This window comes from Zootoca vivipara, chromosome 2, assembly GCF_965207765.1.
Source record: "Zootoca vivipara chromosome 2, rZooViv2.hap1.1, whole genome shotgun sequence".
Classification (NCBI taxonomy): domain Eukaryota; kingdom Metazoa; phylum Chordata; class Lepidosauria; order Squamata; family Lacertidae; genus Zootoca; species Zootoca vivipara.
Window position 1 is genome coordinate 119080892 of NC_142584.1, and position 16058 is coordinate 119096949.

Here is a 16058-nt window from a genome sequence, read left to right on the forward strand (position 1 = left end):
CAACCACCCCCTCTACCGCCAGAGAGGACTAGACTGGCAACAGAAAGAACAGCAAAAGTGTTTTACCTCTTTAGGAACCAAAGTTTCATGCTTTTGCCATCAGAGAACTGACAATTACTTCCGCTTGATGTCTTGGGGGGGGGGGGACGACCCTGTGAATTTTGCTCCTCCCACTGTCTCTCCAATAGGGCCTGTTTTTCTCCCAATAATTTGATGAAGATGCCCTCCATCTTCAATATTGCCTCTCCCCCCTCCTTTAAAAATCAACAGGAAGAACAACGAAAACATTTTGCCTCTCTAGGAACTAAAATTTTGTGCTTTTGCCATCAGAGAACTTAGTGCTGGGCGGGGGAGCCTGTGAATTTTGCTCCCTGCCTACTCTCTCTCCAGCCATCCTCATCGTGTTTGGGGCCTTTTGGAAACCAGATGGGTATATTGGTTCAGGTACCTCCTCTCATACCAAGCTCAGAGTGACCTTATCTTTGCAATTATTGCAGCTCCCAGGTGAAATTCCCAGTTTTGTGGCTGGTGATGTTTTGTGTGACCCATTTCAGCTTATGCAGTCCGCTGATATAGACACCTAGGCTGAGGAGGTAAACTGGTTGACCGGAGACCCAGATAACAATTGGAAGTGGAAATCACGTTTGGGGAAATTATTCTTTAAAAAATCGCCAGCATGATAAAAGTCAATGCAATTCATTTTATTTAAAGTGCAATCATCTACCAATCTTAAAAAAATAAAATAAAAATAACACTATACAACACATTGATTAAATGTGAGAAAGAAGTTGTGAAACTAAATCTATGAAAGTATCTGGTAAAGTGGGCACTAACCGCAAGCTATAATCTAGCTCAGGGGATTAAAATTAACTATGAATTTAACCATAGCTAAGTACAGTACATGCATTCGCCCAGCTAAATTCCACCCCTCTTGTAATCTAATGCTTCTATATTCCCAGAGTGGTGTCTTAATTTAACAGAAGCTGCCAACAGAGAGGTTAATCCCAGGGAACAAGCTCCTCTGGTCTTGGAGGCAGGTTAGGCCCAAGGTCAAACTGGTCTCCAGGATAAACGTCAAGGAAAGCGCAAGATACAAAATTAATAAAATACTTAAGTCTGAACCACACTTCGGAATAAATGAAAGGAAATGATTTATAATGAGCTGGAAAAACTGTCAAAGATAACTTTTAATTTTTTTTTTAAAAAGAAGCTTTTCTATTAGGAATACCTGGTTTAGTGGTACCCAAAGAACAGAAAAAATTGTTTATGTATGCTACTACAGCTGCTCAAATGATATATGCCCAGAGATGGAAAGAATAAGCAGTTCCGACTCCAGAGGAATGGCAAAAAAATTGATGGGAGTATGCAGAAGAATAAGAAATCAATAAAGGAAGACGCTTTAGTATAGAATTTATGGACTATTTGAAGGATCATTGTAAACAACTTAAAATCATTGCCAGGACTGATATAAAAATGTGCAGCGAGAGCAAGTTAAATAGAATATAAAATGAAAAGTTCGTAAAAAGGTTTGAATTGGATAAAGGTAAAGGGACCCCTGACCATTAGGTCCAGTCGTGACCGACTCTGGGGTTGCAGCGCTCATCTCGCTCTATTGGCTGAGGGAGCCGGCGTACAGCTTCCAGGTCATGTGGCCAGCATGACAAAGCCACTTCTGGCGAACCAGAGCAGCACAAGGAAACACCGTTTACCTTCCCGCCAGAAGCACTTTGATGTGCTTTCGAACTGCTAGGTGGGCAGGAGCTGGGACCGAGCAACGGGAGCTCACCCCGTCGCGGGGATTCGAACCACTGACCTTCTGATCGGCAAACTCTAGGCTCTGTGGTTTAACCCACAGCGCCACCCATCAAATTACTATTGAATTGGATATGCAGTAGTAAAAGAGATAATATAAGTACTGTAACTGCAGAAAGGGAGGGGAGAGGGTCGATATTAAGATTCGGTATTTTAAATTGATTATGTAATTTCTTTGTTAAAATATCTGTGAAACAATGAAATGGAAAATGAAATGGGGAAAATAAAGGAGAAAATAATTTTTTTTTACTTATAACAACTAATTCATTGCCCAATAAAATCTTCGCTTTTTCTTTGGGCAACTCACGATGATCTGAGAGCTTTTTCAGGGTAGCCTCTGGTGGACCAAAGCCAATGGACATGCCTATTGTCAGCCCTCCATCCCACTATGGGCCATGGCGGCACAGCTGGACCAAAGCATACTCTCTACGCAGCATCTGATGAAGGAGACTCTAGGCAATGGAACACTTACATCACAATACATGTCCAGGTGCCCCAAAGTTCTTGTTTCTACACTGTAGTTTCATGCCTGTCTTGGTTCTTCCATGTACAGTAAGGTTTCCTGCTCCCATTGCAGCTCTTTTCCTATTCCATTCACTTAGAGGGTTTCTCCATGGTGTGGGTTTTGTGTTGTGATTTGAGACTTCCCATATCATGGTTTCTTCCACACTCATGAATTTCTCCCCAGCTTGGGTTTTGGATAGAAGTTAAGGCTTCCACTATGTCTGAAACTCTTTTGATGTACCATACATTTAAAGAGCTTCTCCCCTGTGTGGATTGGTCGATGGGATCTGAGGCTCAGAGTGGTTCTTTCCACACACCATGCATTTAAATGGCTTCTACCCTGTGTGGGTTCTTTAATGTTTAATAAGGTCACCTCTCCCAGCTGAAGTTCTTCCCATACTCCATGTCTAAATATGGCTCCCCAGTGTGGATTCTTTGATGTAAAATAAGAGGGTAAGAACAACTGAACCTCTTTCAATACTCCATACATTAATGTGATTTCTCCACTGTGTGGGTTCTTTTATGTAAAGTAAGATTACTCCTTTGACTGAAGCCCTTTCCACACTCCATACATTTAAAAGGTTTCTCCCCGCTGTGGGTTCTTTGATGTAAAGTAAGATTACTCCCTTGACTGAAGCCCTTTCCACACTCCATACATTTAAACGGTTTCTCCCCGCTGTGGGTTCTTTGATGTAAAGTAAGATTACTCTTCTGACTGAAGCATTTCCCACACTCCATACATGTAAATGGTTTTTCTCCTGTGTGGATTTTCTGATGTAAAGTAAGTTTACTCCTCTGAGTGAAGCATTTCCCACACTCCATGCACTTAAATGGTTTCTCCCCTGTGTGGATTCTTTGATGTAAAGTGAGTTTACTTCTCTGTCTGAAGTTCTTTCCACATTCCATGCATTTAAAGGGTTTCTCTCCTGTGTGGATTCTTTGATGTAAAGTAAGTCTATTTCCCTGACTGAAGCTCTTTCCGCACTCCATGCACTTAAAGGGTTTCTCCCCTGTGTGCATTCTCCGATGCACAGTAAGGTCACAAGTCCTACGAAAGTTCTTCCCACACTCCATGCATTTAAATGGTTTCTCCCCTGTGTGGATTCTTTGATGTGATTTGAGGCTTCCCCTATCACAGAAGTTCTTTCCACACTCCATGCATTTATAGGGTGTCTCCCCTGTATGGGTTCTTTGATGCACAGTAAGGTCACTAATCCTACGGAAGCTCTTTCCACACTCTCTGCATTGAAATGGTTTCTCCCCTGTGTGGATTCTTTGATGCACAGTAAGGGCACTACTCCTAGGGAATCTCTTGCCACATTCCATGCATTGAAATGGTTTCTCCCCAGTGTGGATTCTTTGATGTGATTTCAGGCTTCCCTTATCACAGAAGCTCTTTCCACACTCCATGCATTCATATGGTGTCTCTCCTCTATGGGTTCTTTGATGTAAAGTAAGATAGTAATTGCGACTAAAGCTCTTTCCACACTCCATACATTTAAATGGTTTCTCCCCCATGTGGGTTCTTTGATGTGCAGTAAGGCTTCTGCTCTGGCTAAAGGTCATCCCACACTCCATACATTTCAGTAGTTTCTCACTGGTATGGGTTCTGTCATGCACAGTAATGTTACGCCTTGAACCGAAACTCTTTCCACACACCATACATCTGTGAGGTTTTGCTCCTGTGTGGGTTATCTGATGTGAAGCAAGGTTTCCACTCTGACTAAAACTCTTTCCACACTCCATACATTTAAATGGTTTCTCCCCTGTGTGGGTTATTTGATGTGCAGTAAGTCTTCTCTTCTGGCTAAATCCCTTTCCACACTCCATACATTTAAATGGCTTCTCCCCAGTATGGGTTCTTTGATGTGCGATAAGGCTTCCTCTCTGGCTAAAGCTCTTTCCACACTCCATACATTTAAATGATTTCTCCCCTGTGTGGGTGATTTGATGTGCAATAAGTCTTCCGCTCTGACTGAAACCCTTTCCACACTGCATGCATTTAAATGGTTTCTCCCCTGTGTGGGTTTGTTGATGGAATCTAAGGTTTCCACTTGTACTGAAACTCTTTCCACACTCTATGCACACATATGGTTTGTCCCCTGTGTGTGTACTTTGATGTACATTAAGATACCCACTGCTACTGAAACTCTTTCCACACTCCATACATTTAAATGGTTTCTCCCCGGTGTGCGTTCTTTGATGCTGAGTAAGGTCACCTCTCCCACGAAACCTCTTTCCGCACTCCATACATTTAAATGGTTTCTCCCCGGTGTGGATTCTTTGATGTGCAGTAAGGTTTCCACTCTGGGTAAAGCTCTTTCCGCACTCCATACATTTAAATGGTTTCTCTCCTGTATGGGTTCTTCGATGTGAATAAAGGTAACCTCTCCAACTAAAGCACTTTCCACACTCCTTGCATTTAAATGGTTTCTCCACTGTGTGCGTAGTGTAATGTAAATTAAGGCTTCCACCATGTCTGAAACTCTTTCCGCACACCATACATTTAAACGGTTTCTCCCCCGTATGGGTTCTTTGATGTAAAGTAAGGGTATTCTTATGAGTGAAGTTCTTTCCACACTCAATGCAGCTGAACGGTTTCTCCCCTGTGTGGGTTCTTTGATGTAAAGTAAGGGTATTCCTATGGGTGAAGCTCTTTCCACACTCCTTGCATTTATATGGCTTATTCCCTGTGTGGGTTTTTAGATGCTTAGTAAGGTTACTAATGCCACTGAAGCTCTTTCCACACTCTCTGCATTTAAATGGCTTCTCCCCTGTGTGCGTTGTTTGATGCTGAGTTAGAGTTCCACTGCGACTGAAGCTCTTTCCACACTCTAGGCATTTAAACGGTTTCTCCCCTGTGTGAGTTCTTTGATGTTGAGTAAGAGTTTTACTATGGCTGAAGCTCTTTCCACACTTCAAACATTTCAGTGGATTCTCTCCTGTGTGGATGTTGTAACATACATTAAATTGAGTTGGGTGACTATATAGTTTGCTGCGTTCTGGACATGCTTTCCCAGTGTTTTCTGTGTGATCTTCATGGACATTGATGTCCTCAGTAGCCAAGGATTTCGTTCCCCCACTCTTCAACAGGTTTCCTACATGCTTTTGGGGTGCTCCTTGATCTACAGAAGTCTCTTTCCATGCTTCTTGCTCTACATTTTCTGATGACACAATGGATGGCTCCCTATTATTCTCCGTGTTTTGCCCATTACCTTTTCGGAGGGGAAGGAGAAAAAGAAAATGTCATTCAAATTGCAAGGTAGAAGCAGACACTATGAATCGGGCCCGTTTCTCTGCTACTCTGATTTTACCATTTTCAAGCATCTTCCCCTTCTTCTTTCCGTGCCCAGCTGAATCTGAGGTTAGCAAGGGAGATATGTGTCATGTAGTGGGGCGGGGAGGAGTCCCAAGGACTAGCAGGAGAAGCTTATGGGTCCACATTTGTCCCTGTGTGTTATTCCAAGAGCCCTACATGGGCCAACTAGATGCGGACAGGAACCCAGAAGCAAGACATAAAGGCAACAGACCTCTTCTTCCTCTCTTTCCAGAAGAAAAAGAGCCCCACAACACAGCTAAATACCTATTTATTTCAACTGTTTCATAGGACACCTGGATTAGGAAGCACCTTCCACTTCCTCTTTAGAATCAGTCTTGAAGGGAACAGGACCTTCTCAGTTGTGGCACCTCATCTATGAAGACCCCTTTCAGTTCATCATGTTCCCACTCTAGCTATTTGGACAACAGTAGAATACCTTTTTAAAGTATTTCTTGCATTTAGTGGAACCTGGGTTTAATGCTGGTTTGGCTGAGAAATGAGATAACAATACTTTTAACAAAAAAAGAGAAAAGAACTCCAGGACAGAGGGAACCAATGTAGCGTCCTCCAGCTGTTATTGATTCACAACTCCCAGCATCACAAATGGTCAGAGATGATGGAAGTTGCAGCCTACAACATCCAGGTGGCATCTTGTTAGCTACCCCTGCTGTGGTGCTACAGGAGGGAACCCCACCCCCCTACCCCAATTTCCTAGGTAGCTTGGACCAGAGTGGGATTGCTCTTGTGGCTACCTAAACATGACAACCACAACAGCAAAAACCAACAGAACCAGGCAGAGGGCCTTCTCGGTAGTGGCACCCGCCCTGTGGAACGCCCTCCCATCAGAAGTCAAAGAGTTAAAAAACTACGTGACATTTAGAAGATATCTGAAGGCAGCTCTGTTCAGGGAAGTTTTTAATGTGTGACATTTTAATGTATTTTAAATCTTTGTTGGAAGCCGCTAAGAGTGGCTGGGGAAACCCAGCCAGATGGGCGTGGTACAAATAATTATTATTATTATTATTATTATTATTATTATTATTATTATTATTATTATTACCTGCAGAGGTCTCCCCTTCTTTGAGATCCTGGAGAAATGGATTGTGTCCTTCTTCCCAACAGGAACGGAGGTCTGATTCTTTCAAGGAAATAGACAATGTTAGATACCTTTGGTCACAAAACATCCAGCCATTTCTAATCGATCTTTTATCTACGAGTTCAAAGCCAAGGAAAGGGATTATGTATTGAGATGCTATAAACATGCACCACATGACTAGGAGGGGCCAGTGTGGTCCCTACTATTTACAAAGTGTGGGGTTATTATGCATTATGTTAAAGGTAAAGGTAAAGGGACCCCTGACCATTACATCCAGTCGTGGCCGACTCTGGAGTTGCGCGCTCATCTCGCATTATTGGCCGAGGGAGCCGGCGTATAGCTTCCAGGTCATGTGGCCAGCATGACAAAGCCACTTCTGGCGAACCAGATTTTTAGAAGACATCTCAAGGCAGCCCTGTTTAGGGAGGATTTTAATGTTTAATAGATTATTTTATTTTAATATTTTGTGGAAGCCGCCCAGAGTGGCTGGGGAAGCCCAGCCAGATGGGCGGGATATAAATAAATTATTATTATTATTATTAATCATTCCACTTGATTTTATACTGTAGATCAGGAAAGGTACCAGGGTGGCAAAGAAGACACTGGGACGGTTAATCAGCAGAGGCAAAGAAGCAGTGAGAGACTAGAAGGCTTTCTTTGAAAAACTGAAATATTGTCCAAATGAAGAGAACAAAAAGGAACAAAAACTCTGGCAAGAAAAGATGCTAGCAGACAGAAAAGCTTGCTAGAAAAGACACCGAGGAACGAATAGCTAGAAACGTATCAAGGCCAATGTCAAGAAGTGATTTAAATATGATTTAAGTTATTTATCTATCACTAGCAGGAAACCAGAGAGTCAAAGGAGTTGTGAAGGAGGAATAGGTGATTGCGTGAGATATGAAGTTCTGGGCCTAATAAAATAAAACTCAAGGGGTGGTCAGCTGTCTTTGTCATGACCATGTCTGTGGCAGCGTTACACTGCCGGAAGATAAAGGTACTGCCTATTTTAGCTGTCTGTCAACACCTCTGTTCTGGAGGCAGCTGAAACCAGCGTGGGGCCATATTGTGCTTCTTCAAGTGTGTTCTGAGCAGTTAATACTCTGCTCAGTGCTAGCGAGAAGCTTACGCACATGGCCAACGTGCAACGGCTTGGAATTTCTGTGGCAGATTCATTTACTACGTATTATTCTCTCCTGGACCTTGCTATCTGATTTTTCATCTGAGCACCTGATCAGCTCAGAGATTAATGGGGCTCCTTATTTTTCTCTGAGCAACACTTCAAAACAGATGTCAGAGGAATGAAGTAATGCTTTGAAAGAAAATATAATGAAAATGATGTACAGATGGTATATTACGCCAGTAAAATTAGCTAAAATGTACAAAGTAAATAATAAATGTTGGAAATGTAAAGAAAAAAGAAGGAATGTTTTCTCACATGTGGTGGGAATGTAAGAAAGTAAAAAAAGTTTCAGGGAAATGATATATAATGAGTTGAAAAAGATGTTGAAATATACATTTATTAAAAAACCAGAAGCTTTTTTACTTGGTATTACAGGAGAGGACATTAATAGATAAGATTAAAAAACCCTGTTTTTGTATGCGACTACGGCAGCAAGAGTATTGTTGGCGCAGAGATGGAAACAAGAAGAACTACCGATGATACAAGAATGGCAGATGAAGTTGATGGACTACGCAGAATTGGATAAGATGACAGGGAGAATTCGAAACCAGCGGGACCAGAAGTTCTTGATTGGACTAAATTTGAGAAATATTTGAAAAACAATTGTAATCAACAAATTACGCTTGTAGCTTTGCGGGAAGTTTTGTAAGGAGAAATGTATGAAATATTACAGGGATAAATTAGGAAAATGAAAATAGATTAGTGATTATTAAAAGCAATAGTGAAAGAAGGAATACAAGATGAAGTTTAAAAGTTTGAAAATCTTGAGACGTGGTTGATGGAAGTCCAAAAATATTATATAAGAAATGAATGAATGTTAAATGATTTATGGAAAATATATGTAAAAACTTAATAAAAATATTATGTTAAAAATAGATGTCAGCATAGTCAAATGAATGTATCACACATATTTTTATAAAACAATAATACATTTAATAATAATAATAAATTTTTATTTATATCCCCGCCCTCCCCGGCCAGGGCCGGGCTCAGGGCGGCTAATACCAAATATGAATCACAATAAAACGTAATAGAAACAACCACCACCACCAAACAGTTAATTAAAATACAGCTTAAAATACAGCCTCATTTTAGTAGTAGCCCATAAATCAAGACCCTAAAGGGAGGAAACATCAGATATTCACCCGAGCCAGCTACCCATGCTGGTCCTACATGGGCCAGCAAAAAAGCCAAGGGAAAATTTATATATCAAATCCCATATAAGGGGTCAGAGTGAGTCTATGCCGAAGGCCCAGCAGAACAGCTCCATCTTGCAGGCCCTGCGGAAAGATGCCAAATCCCGCAGGGCCCTAGTCTCTTGTGACAGACCGTTCCACTACGTCGGGGCCAGTGCTGAAAAGGCCCTGGCCCTAGTTGAAGCCAATCTACACTCAAATGTAATTTAAAACGATGTTTTAAAAAGAAAAACAAATAAAATAGATCGCTGGATCCAGTAGGCATCCATTCCAAGAGTTCACAAAGAACTTAAATTGCTGATCTTGTATCGAAAAAATGTAACTTGTCCCTTCATCAGCCTCCGTACCCGACGACCAGGATAGCTCAGTTGGTTAGAGCGTGGAGCTGATAACACCAAGCTTGCAGGTTCAGTCCCTGCATGGGATATCTGCGTATTCCTGCATTGCTGGGGGTTGGACCAATCAAGAGGCAGCAATGCTTCTCAATGCCAGTTGCTGGAAACCATAGGAGGGGAAAGTTTCTCTTGTGTTCATATCCCGCTTGCGGGTTCCCCACAGGCATCTGTTGGCCACTATGAAAACAGGATGCTGGCCCAATGGACCACTGCACTGGCCTGATCCAACAGGCTATTCTTATGTTCTTCCTACACTGCATTATTAAATGGCACAAAGAGCGAATTCACGCCTCCAACGTCTAACAGCCAAGAGGAATAAAAAATGCATCCTTACCTAGAGAGGCCACCATCTCATAATTCTCCTCCATGACTTCCTTGTGCAGAGCTCTTTGGCCGGGATCCAGCAGAGCCCACTCCTCCTCCGTGAAAAACACAGCCACCTCCTCAAAGGTCAAGAGGGCCTGGAAGAAGAGGAAGAAAACAGAGCTTCTCCTTAGATCTCCATCATCCCCACTCAACACAGAGGGAAGCTGGGTTGACCCATCTGTGCCTCTTCCCTCCTCCCTCCTCCCGTTGCTCTTTTGCTACCTGAGGAAGCTGCTTGGCCCCTCTTTCCATTCCATCTTTAAGAAGAGACCATTCAGAGGTTGTCTCAGAGGCCATTGCGATGACAGTGGAAAGGACAGAGGAGGAGGAGGCGTAAACTGGGCCACTTCTGGGAGATCTCTCAGGTGTTGCTGTGATGCACTTCAAATCAGGGAGCAGTTCTCAAGTGGTACCTGCAGGAGAGACAGGGAACAGGTGCCATGTCAACCTATGTACAGGAGGTTTATAGTATTATAAGCTGTCTCAGCCTTTAGGGGACATTCAACATATCCAGATACACAAGTTAGTAAAGTTTTAGGCTCAAATTCAAAAACACATGTTGTTGTTGTTTAGCCGTTTAGTCGTGTCCAATTCTTCATGACCCCATGGACCAGAGCACGCCAGGCACTCCTGTCTTCCACTGCCTCCCGCAGTTTGGTCAGACTCATGTTCGTAGGTTCGAGAACACTGTCCAACCATCTCATCCTCTGTCGTCCCCTTCTCCTTGTGCCCTCCATCTTTCCCAACATCAGTGTCTTTTCCAGGGAGCCTCAGCTTCAGGATCTGTCCTTCCAGTGAGCACTCAGGGCTGATTTCCTTCAGAATGGATAGGTTTGTTCTTGCAGTCCATAGGACTCTCAAGAGTCTCCTCCAGCACCATAATTCAAAAGCATCAATTCTTCGGCGATCAGCCTTCTTGATGGTCCAGCTCACTTCCATACATCACTACTGGGAAAACCATAGCTTTAACTATACGGACCTTTGTCGGCAAGGTGGTGTCTCTGCTTTTTAAGATGCTGTCTAAGTTTGTCATTGCTTTTTTGCCATTGTTTTTCTTAACAATAACCTTTCAAAAACACATAAAGAAAGGTTATTGTTAATAATAATAATAATAATAATACTCTGCCCATCTGGCTGGGTTTCCCCAGGCCTTGCGCTGTACTTCAGTGTCCAGGCTGAACGATGGGGTGAAGATGGTCCTTCAGGTCTACAGGGCCATTTAGGGCTTTAAAGGTCAGCACCAGCACTTTGAATTGTGCTCAGAAACTTACTGGTAGCCAATGTAGGTCTTTCAGGACCGGTGTTATGTGGTCCTGGCTGCCACTCCCACTCACCAGTCTAGTTGCCACATTCCAGATGAGTTGTACAATCATACCTCGGTTTGTGACTGCAATCCGTTCCGCGGAGCCGGTCGCTCCCCGAATCGGTCACTCCCCGATGCACGCTTCTGCGCGTGCACAAAGCACCGATAGAACGCTTCCGTGCACACACACGCTACGCAGATCGCTTCTGTGCATCCAAGCGTCGCAGAACCCGGATGTAAACACTTCCGGGTCCGCGGTGGTTGGAAACCGAAGCAGTCGCAAACCGAGGTTTGACTGTAGTTTCCAAGCCACCTTCAAAGGTAGCCCCACATAGAGCGCATTGCAGTAATCCAAGCGGAAGATAACCAGGGCATGCACCACTCTGTGGACACAGTCTCAGCCTGCGTACCAGATGGAGATGGTAGATAGCTGCCCTGGACACAGATTTAGACCTGCGCCTCCATGGACAGCTGTGAGTCCAAAATGACTCCCAGGCTGCACACCTGGTCCTTCGGGGGAATGGTTACCCCACTCAGGACCAAGGAGTCCCCCACACCTGCCCACCCCCTGTCCCCCCACAAACAGTACATCAGTCTTGTCAGGATTCAACCTCAATCTGTTAGCCGCCATCCATCCTCCAACTGCCTTCAGACACTCATATATCTATAGACCTCGCTTTTCGTTTCCTCCAAACAGCCACCTGGCAAACCATTTTTTGACCTTTGCAAACATTTCTGATAAAGAAAAAAAGCAACCTTGTAAATTATTGCCGGTCTCTGGTTGGAAGAAAACTGATATCCGGAGGGAACCAGGTTGCAGAAGCTCCATACAAGCTGGTGTGTGAGGTGGGAAGCTTGAGAGCACTGTCAGGTCAAACCAGGACAGGGGGAAGGAGATGTGAAGTTTGGTGATGTTGGCACCCTAGGCCAAAATCGAGCCCTCTCCATCCAGCACTCAGGAATCTCCCCAAGCCAAACACCCTCTCCATTGCTGCCCTGAGTCTTTGCTGATGGCATTTATGTGGCCGGAAAGGATCATTTGAATAAATATACCTACTGGACAAAGCTCAGTCGCATCCCTAGCTCCACCCACGTTTGTCTCTGGCCTTGCCCACCAATGGAAGTGGCCCCTGGAAGGCTGCCAAGGGAGCGAATGTGGCTCTCTGGCTGGAGAATGCTCCCCTCTCCTGTTCCAACCACTACATTTTACTCTGCCTATCATCCTGGCCCACCTTAATGCCAAGAGGTTCCCCCTGTCAATCTGGATGTTTTCGAGACAGGGGAGGAGGGCAGATGAGAATGAGGCTGGCAGCCCCAGCAGAGAAAGACCCTCAGCAGCCCTGAGCTGATCCAATCCTGCAAGAGTCCAGATCACACACCCACATACACACCCACACACATACGCACACCCACACACCTGGAGGCTTTGATCTCCCCCTCCAACAAACTCCCAAGAGGATATCTGGAGAATATCCCCTTTTTGGAAAGAAAAAGCATCAAAACCTGCTGGTGGTGATGGGGATGCATGTTCTCCCCCTAATGAGCTGGACAGGGGGCATTTATTTGATTCATCCAGCCTTGAGACTATTTAGAAGGCTTTTAAGTCCCTAATCCTGCTCTGGTCAGCCCTCACCTGGAGTACTGTGTCCAGCTCTGGGCACCACAGTTCAAGAAGGATACTGACAAGCTGGAACGTGTCCAGAAGAGGGCAACCAAAATGGTCAAAGGCCTGGAAATGATGCCTCATGAGGAACGGCTTAGGGAGCTGGGCATGTTTAGCCTGGAGAAGAGAAGGCTAAGGGGTGATATGATAGCCATGTGTTCAAATATATAAAACGATCTCATATAGAGGAGGGAGAAAGGTTGTTTTCTGCTGCTCCAGAGAAGCAGACACGGAGCAATGGATTCAAGCTACAAGAAAGAAGCTTCCACCTAAACATTAGGAAGAACTTACTGACAGTAAGAGCTGTTTGACAGTGGAATTTGCTGCCAAGGAGAGTAGTGGAGGTCTTCTTTGGAGGTCTTTAAGCGGAGGCTTGACAGCCATATGTCAGAAATGCTTTGATGATGTTTCCTGCTTGGCAGGGGGTTGGACTGGATGACCCTTGCGGTCTCTTCCAACTCTATGATTCTATGATCCATTTCATATCCCTACACCAAATGCAACTAAATTTGGAAGTCCCAGAATCCACCCCTCTGTTCAAACATGGATTGAGAAGAGGTTGTGTTTAAGTGGGGGTTAAAGACTATTATCACCTGGTTCAATAGCCCAGTCAGCTTCCATGGGCTGGGGGCAAGTGCCATTTTTGTGTTCATGTCAGACAGCAAAATGCCTTCAGCCCCACCCCACCCCCACAAAAGGAGACTGGGTTGCTCTCTGCCTGGATAGCTCAGTTGGTGAGAGCGTGGTGCTGATAATACCAAGGTTGCAGGTTCGATCCCCGGCCGGGATAGCTGCTTATTCCTGCATTGCAGGCGATTGGCACCAAAAGACCCTCCGGGTCCTTTCCTAGCCTACAATTCTACAAAAGGGGATTCTGGAATGTCAGGGGTGCCAATTTGAATAAAATATTTGCAGGGCAGGAAGGAATGACTATGGAACAACTAGATTATGCAGGCAGCAACAGAGGATAACTAGAATGAACCATGGAAGGGCCGGGAGGGAAGTTGATGATGTATTGTTTTCTGCTGCTGAATGTAAAGGTGGAAACTTGTAAAAGTGAAAATTATTATAATATATTCTGAAGGAATATATTATAATATATTCTGAAGGAAATCAGCCCTCAGTGCTCACTGGAAGGACAGATCCTGGAGCTGCGGCTCCAATACTTTGGCCACCTCATGAGAAGAGAAGACTCCCTGGAAAAGACCCTGATGTTGGGAAAGATTGAGGGCACAAGGAGAAGGGGACGACAGAGGACGAGATGGTTGGACAGTGTTCTCGAAGCTACAAACATGAGTTTGACCAAGCTGCGGGAGGCAGTGCAAGACAGGAGTGCCTGGTCCATGGGGTCACGTAGAGTCGGACACGACTAAACGACTAAACAACAACAACAACAACATATATTGGAGGAGCAGGGAAGCCCCACTTTGCACAATCACATGACACAGTGCACACACATCCCCCACACCAGGCATCCCCAAACTGCGGCCCTCCAGAGGTTTTGGCCTACAACTCCCATGATCCCTAGCTAGCAGGACCAGTGGTCGGGGAAGATGGGAATTGTAGTCCAAAACATCTGGAGGGCCGAAGTTTGGGGATGCCTGCCCCACACCATTTGAATGGCAATGCCCATCAACTTGGGGTGGTGGTAGCGGCCCCCTCAAATCTTTTATGGGGGGCATGGAAGGGACCTCCTCCCTCCTAGGACCTGGCTCCTCGGGGTGGGGTGGAGAGACCACACTTTGCAGCTGGATGGCCTGGATCAACATCCCGGAGGGGTGGGGGGTGGGCGCTCCTCCCTGCTTTTCTCCCATTCTCGCCCCTCCCCCAACCCCCCCCCAAAGCAATGCAAAATTACCCCCAAATATTTTGCACCTCTTTCCCTTCTTCCTGCTCCTTTACAGGCCTGCTTCTCTTCCGGGGAAAGCGGGTTGAGACCCCCTCCCCGCCTCTCCACCCCCCTGCCTCTCTAGTAGCCGGAGGTCACTTAGCCAGAGGGGGGGGGGGAGATCTCCCTCTCCCTGCGAGCAGAAACCGGTGGCGCCACCACTGTCAGCTCCCATCCGCAGATCACATGCTGGGAGGGGCGGGAGGCGCGGCTCTACCCCTTCGTAGCTCTATGGGTCGCCGCGTTCGAAAAGGAACCCGAAGTGTCGCTGCTATGGCTTCCAAAGCTGCCGGGAGGAGCGCTGTTCGAAGGCAGTTTCCAAGCGGGGTGGGGGTGGGGGTCCTCTAAGGCGAGAGATTTTAAGAGTGGGGAGGAGAGGCTTCAGATGATACCCCTCCACTCTTTTTCCTGGTAGGGGGAGGCCGGTTCCTGGGGAGGACAAAGAGGAAAAGCGCAGGTTTTTTTTAGGGGGGTTGATAATTGAGGGGGGGGAGGCGGGATGGGGGATCTGATCCATGCAATGTAGATGCAATTAAACAGTTGCATTTTTTGCATTGAACAAAATTTCCAGTTTCCTGCACTTTTACAAGTACCTATGAGGATGTTAAGAATTTTATTACTGCCATAATTTTATCATTATTATTAAAAAGGTTAAAAGGTAAAGGACCCTTGGACGGTTAAGTCCAGTCAAAGGCAACGATGGGGTTGCGCCACTCATCTCGCTTTCAGGCCATGGGAGCCGGCGTTTGTCCACAGACAGCTTTCCGGGACATGTGGCCAGCAGGACTAAACCGCTATTGGCAGTTTCGAACTGCTAGATTGGCAGGAGCTGGGACAGGCAGGGAGTTCCACTGTCGCCCTAAATAATCGAGTCGGCAGAAATGTGGAATGTCTGTCATATGACACCTGCAGCCGTGCCAATTCTGATGATCTGAGCGGCCGCATGTAGAGTGAGGCCATTTTGTAGGTAAACTGGTCCCAGATTGTTGAGGGTACCGGTATGTTCTTTAATGAAAAGTAAGGTGTCTTATTTTTTATTACATGTCCAGCCTAGCCTCTTCCTTGGCGCCCTCCAGAACCGCGCCTATCACTATGTCTTATTTTCGGGGTATGGCTTATATTGCACAAATGCATATACCGGTAAATCCTGCTATGGCTTATTTTATGGGTATGTCTTATTTTTGGAGAAACAGGGTATATGCATTGGAATTTTAAACAGGGGCATTTGAGAGGGATTGGTGGAGGAGACTGAAGAGAGAGAGAGCTGGCATCTTTGGTGGGAATGCCCCAAAATCCAACTATTCCGGACAACAATCATACAAGAAATATGCAAAAT

At 45.2% G+C, this 16058-nt stretch overlaps 1 protein-coding gene across 1 annotated transcript; it reads right to left on the reverse strand.

Annotated features, from left to right (window-relative positions):
• Window positions 1–685: 685 nt before the first annotated feature.
• Window positions 686–15124, reverse strand: LOC118081128 (uncharacterized). Its single transcript, XM_088663713.1, has 5 exons — window positions 14710–15124; window positions 10091–10281; window positions 9837–9963; window positions 6696–6773; window positions 686–5531 (listed from the first exon to the last, which is right to left on the reverse strand). The coding sequence occupies exons 2-5, from the start codon at window positions 10163–10165 to the stop codon at window positions 2806–2808; spliced, it is 3006 nt and encodes a 1001-aa protein (XP_088519839.1). The 5' UTR covers window positions 10166–10281; window positions 14710–15124; the 3' UTR covers window positions 686–2805.
• Window positions 15125–16058: the final 934 nt, after the last annotated feature.

Excerpts from the sequence above, each read along its gene's own strand:
- LOC118081128 (XM_088663713.1), bottom strand. The coding sequence starts at position 10,165 with ATGGCCTCTGAGACAACCTCTGAATGGTCTCTTCTTAAAGATGGAATG. Across the intron at positions 6,774-9,836 it reads TGAGATGGTGGCCTCTCTAG|AATCAGACCTCCGTTCCTGT; the intron begins GTAAGGATGCAT and ends TTTCCTTGAAAG. Across the intron at positions 5,532-6,695 it reads AGAAGGGGAGACCTCTGCAG|GTAATGGGCAAAACACGGAG; the intron begins GTAATAATAATA and ends CCCTCCGAAAAG.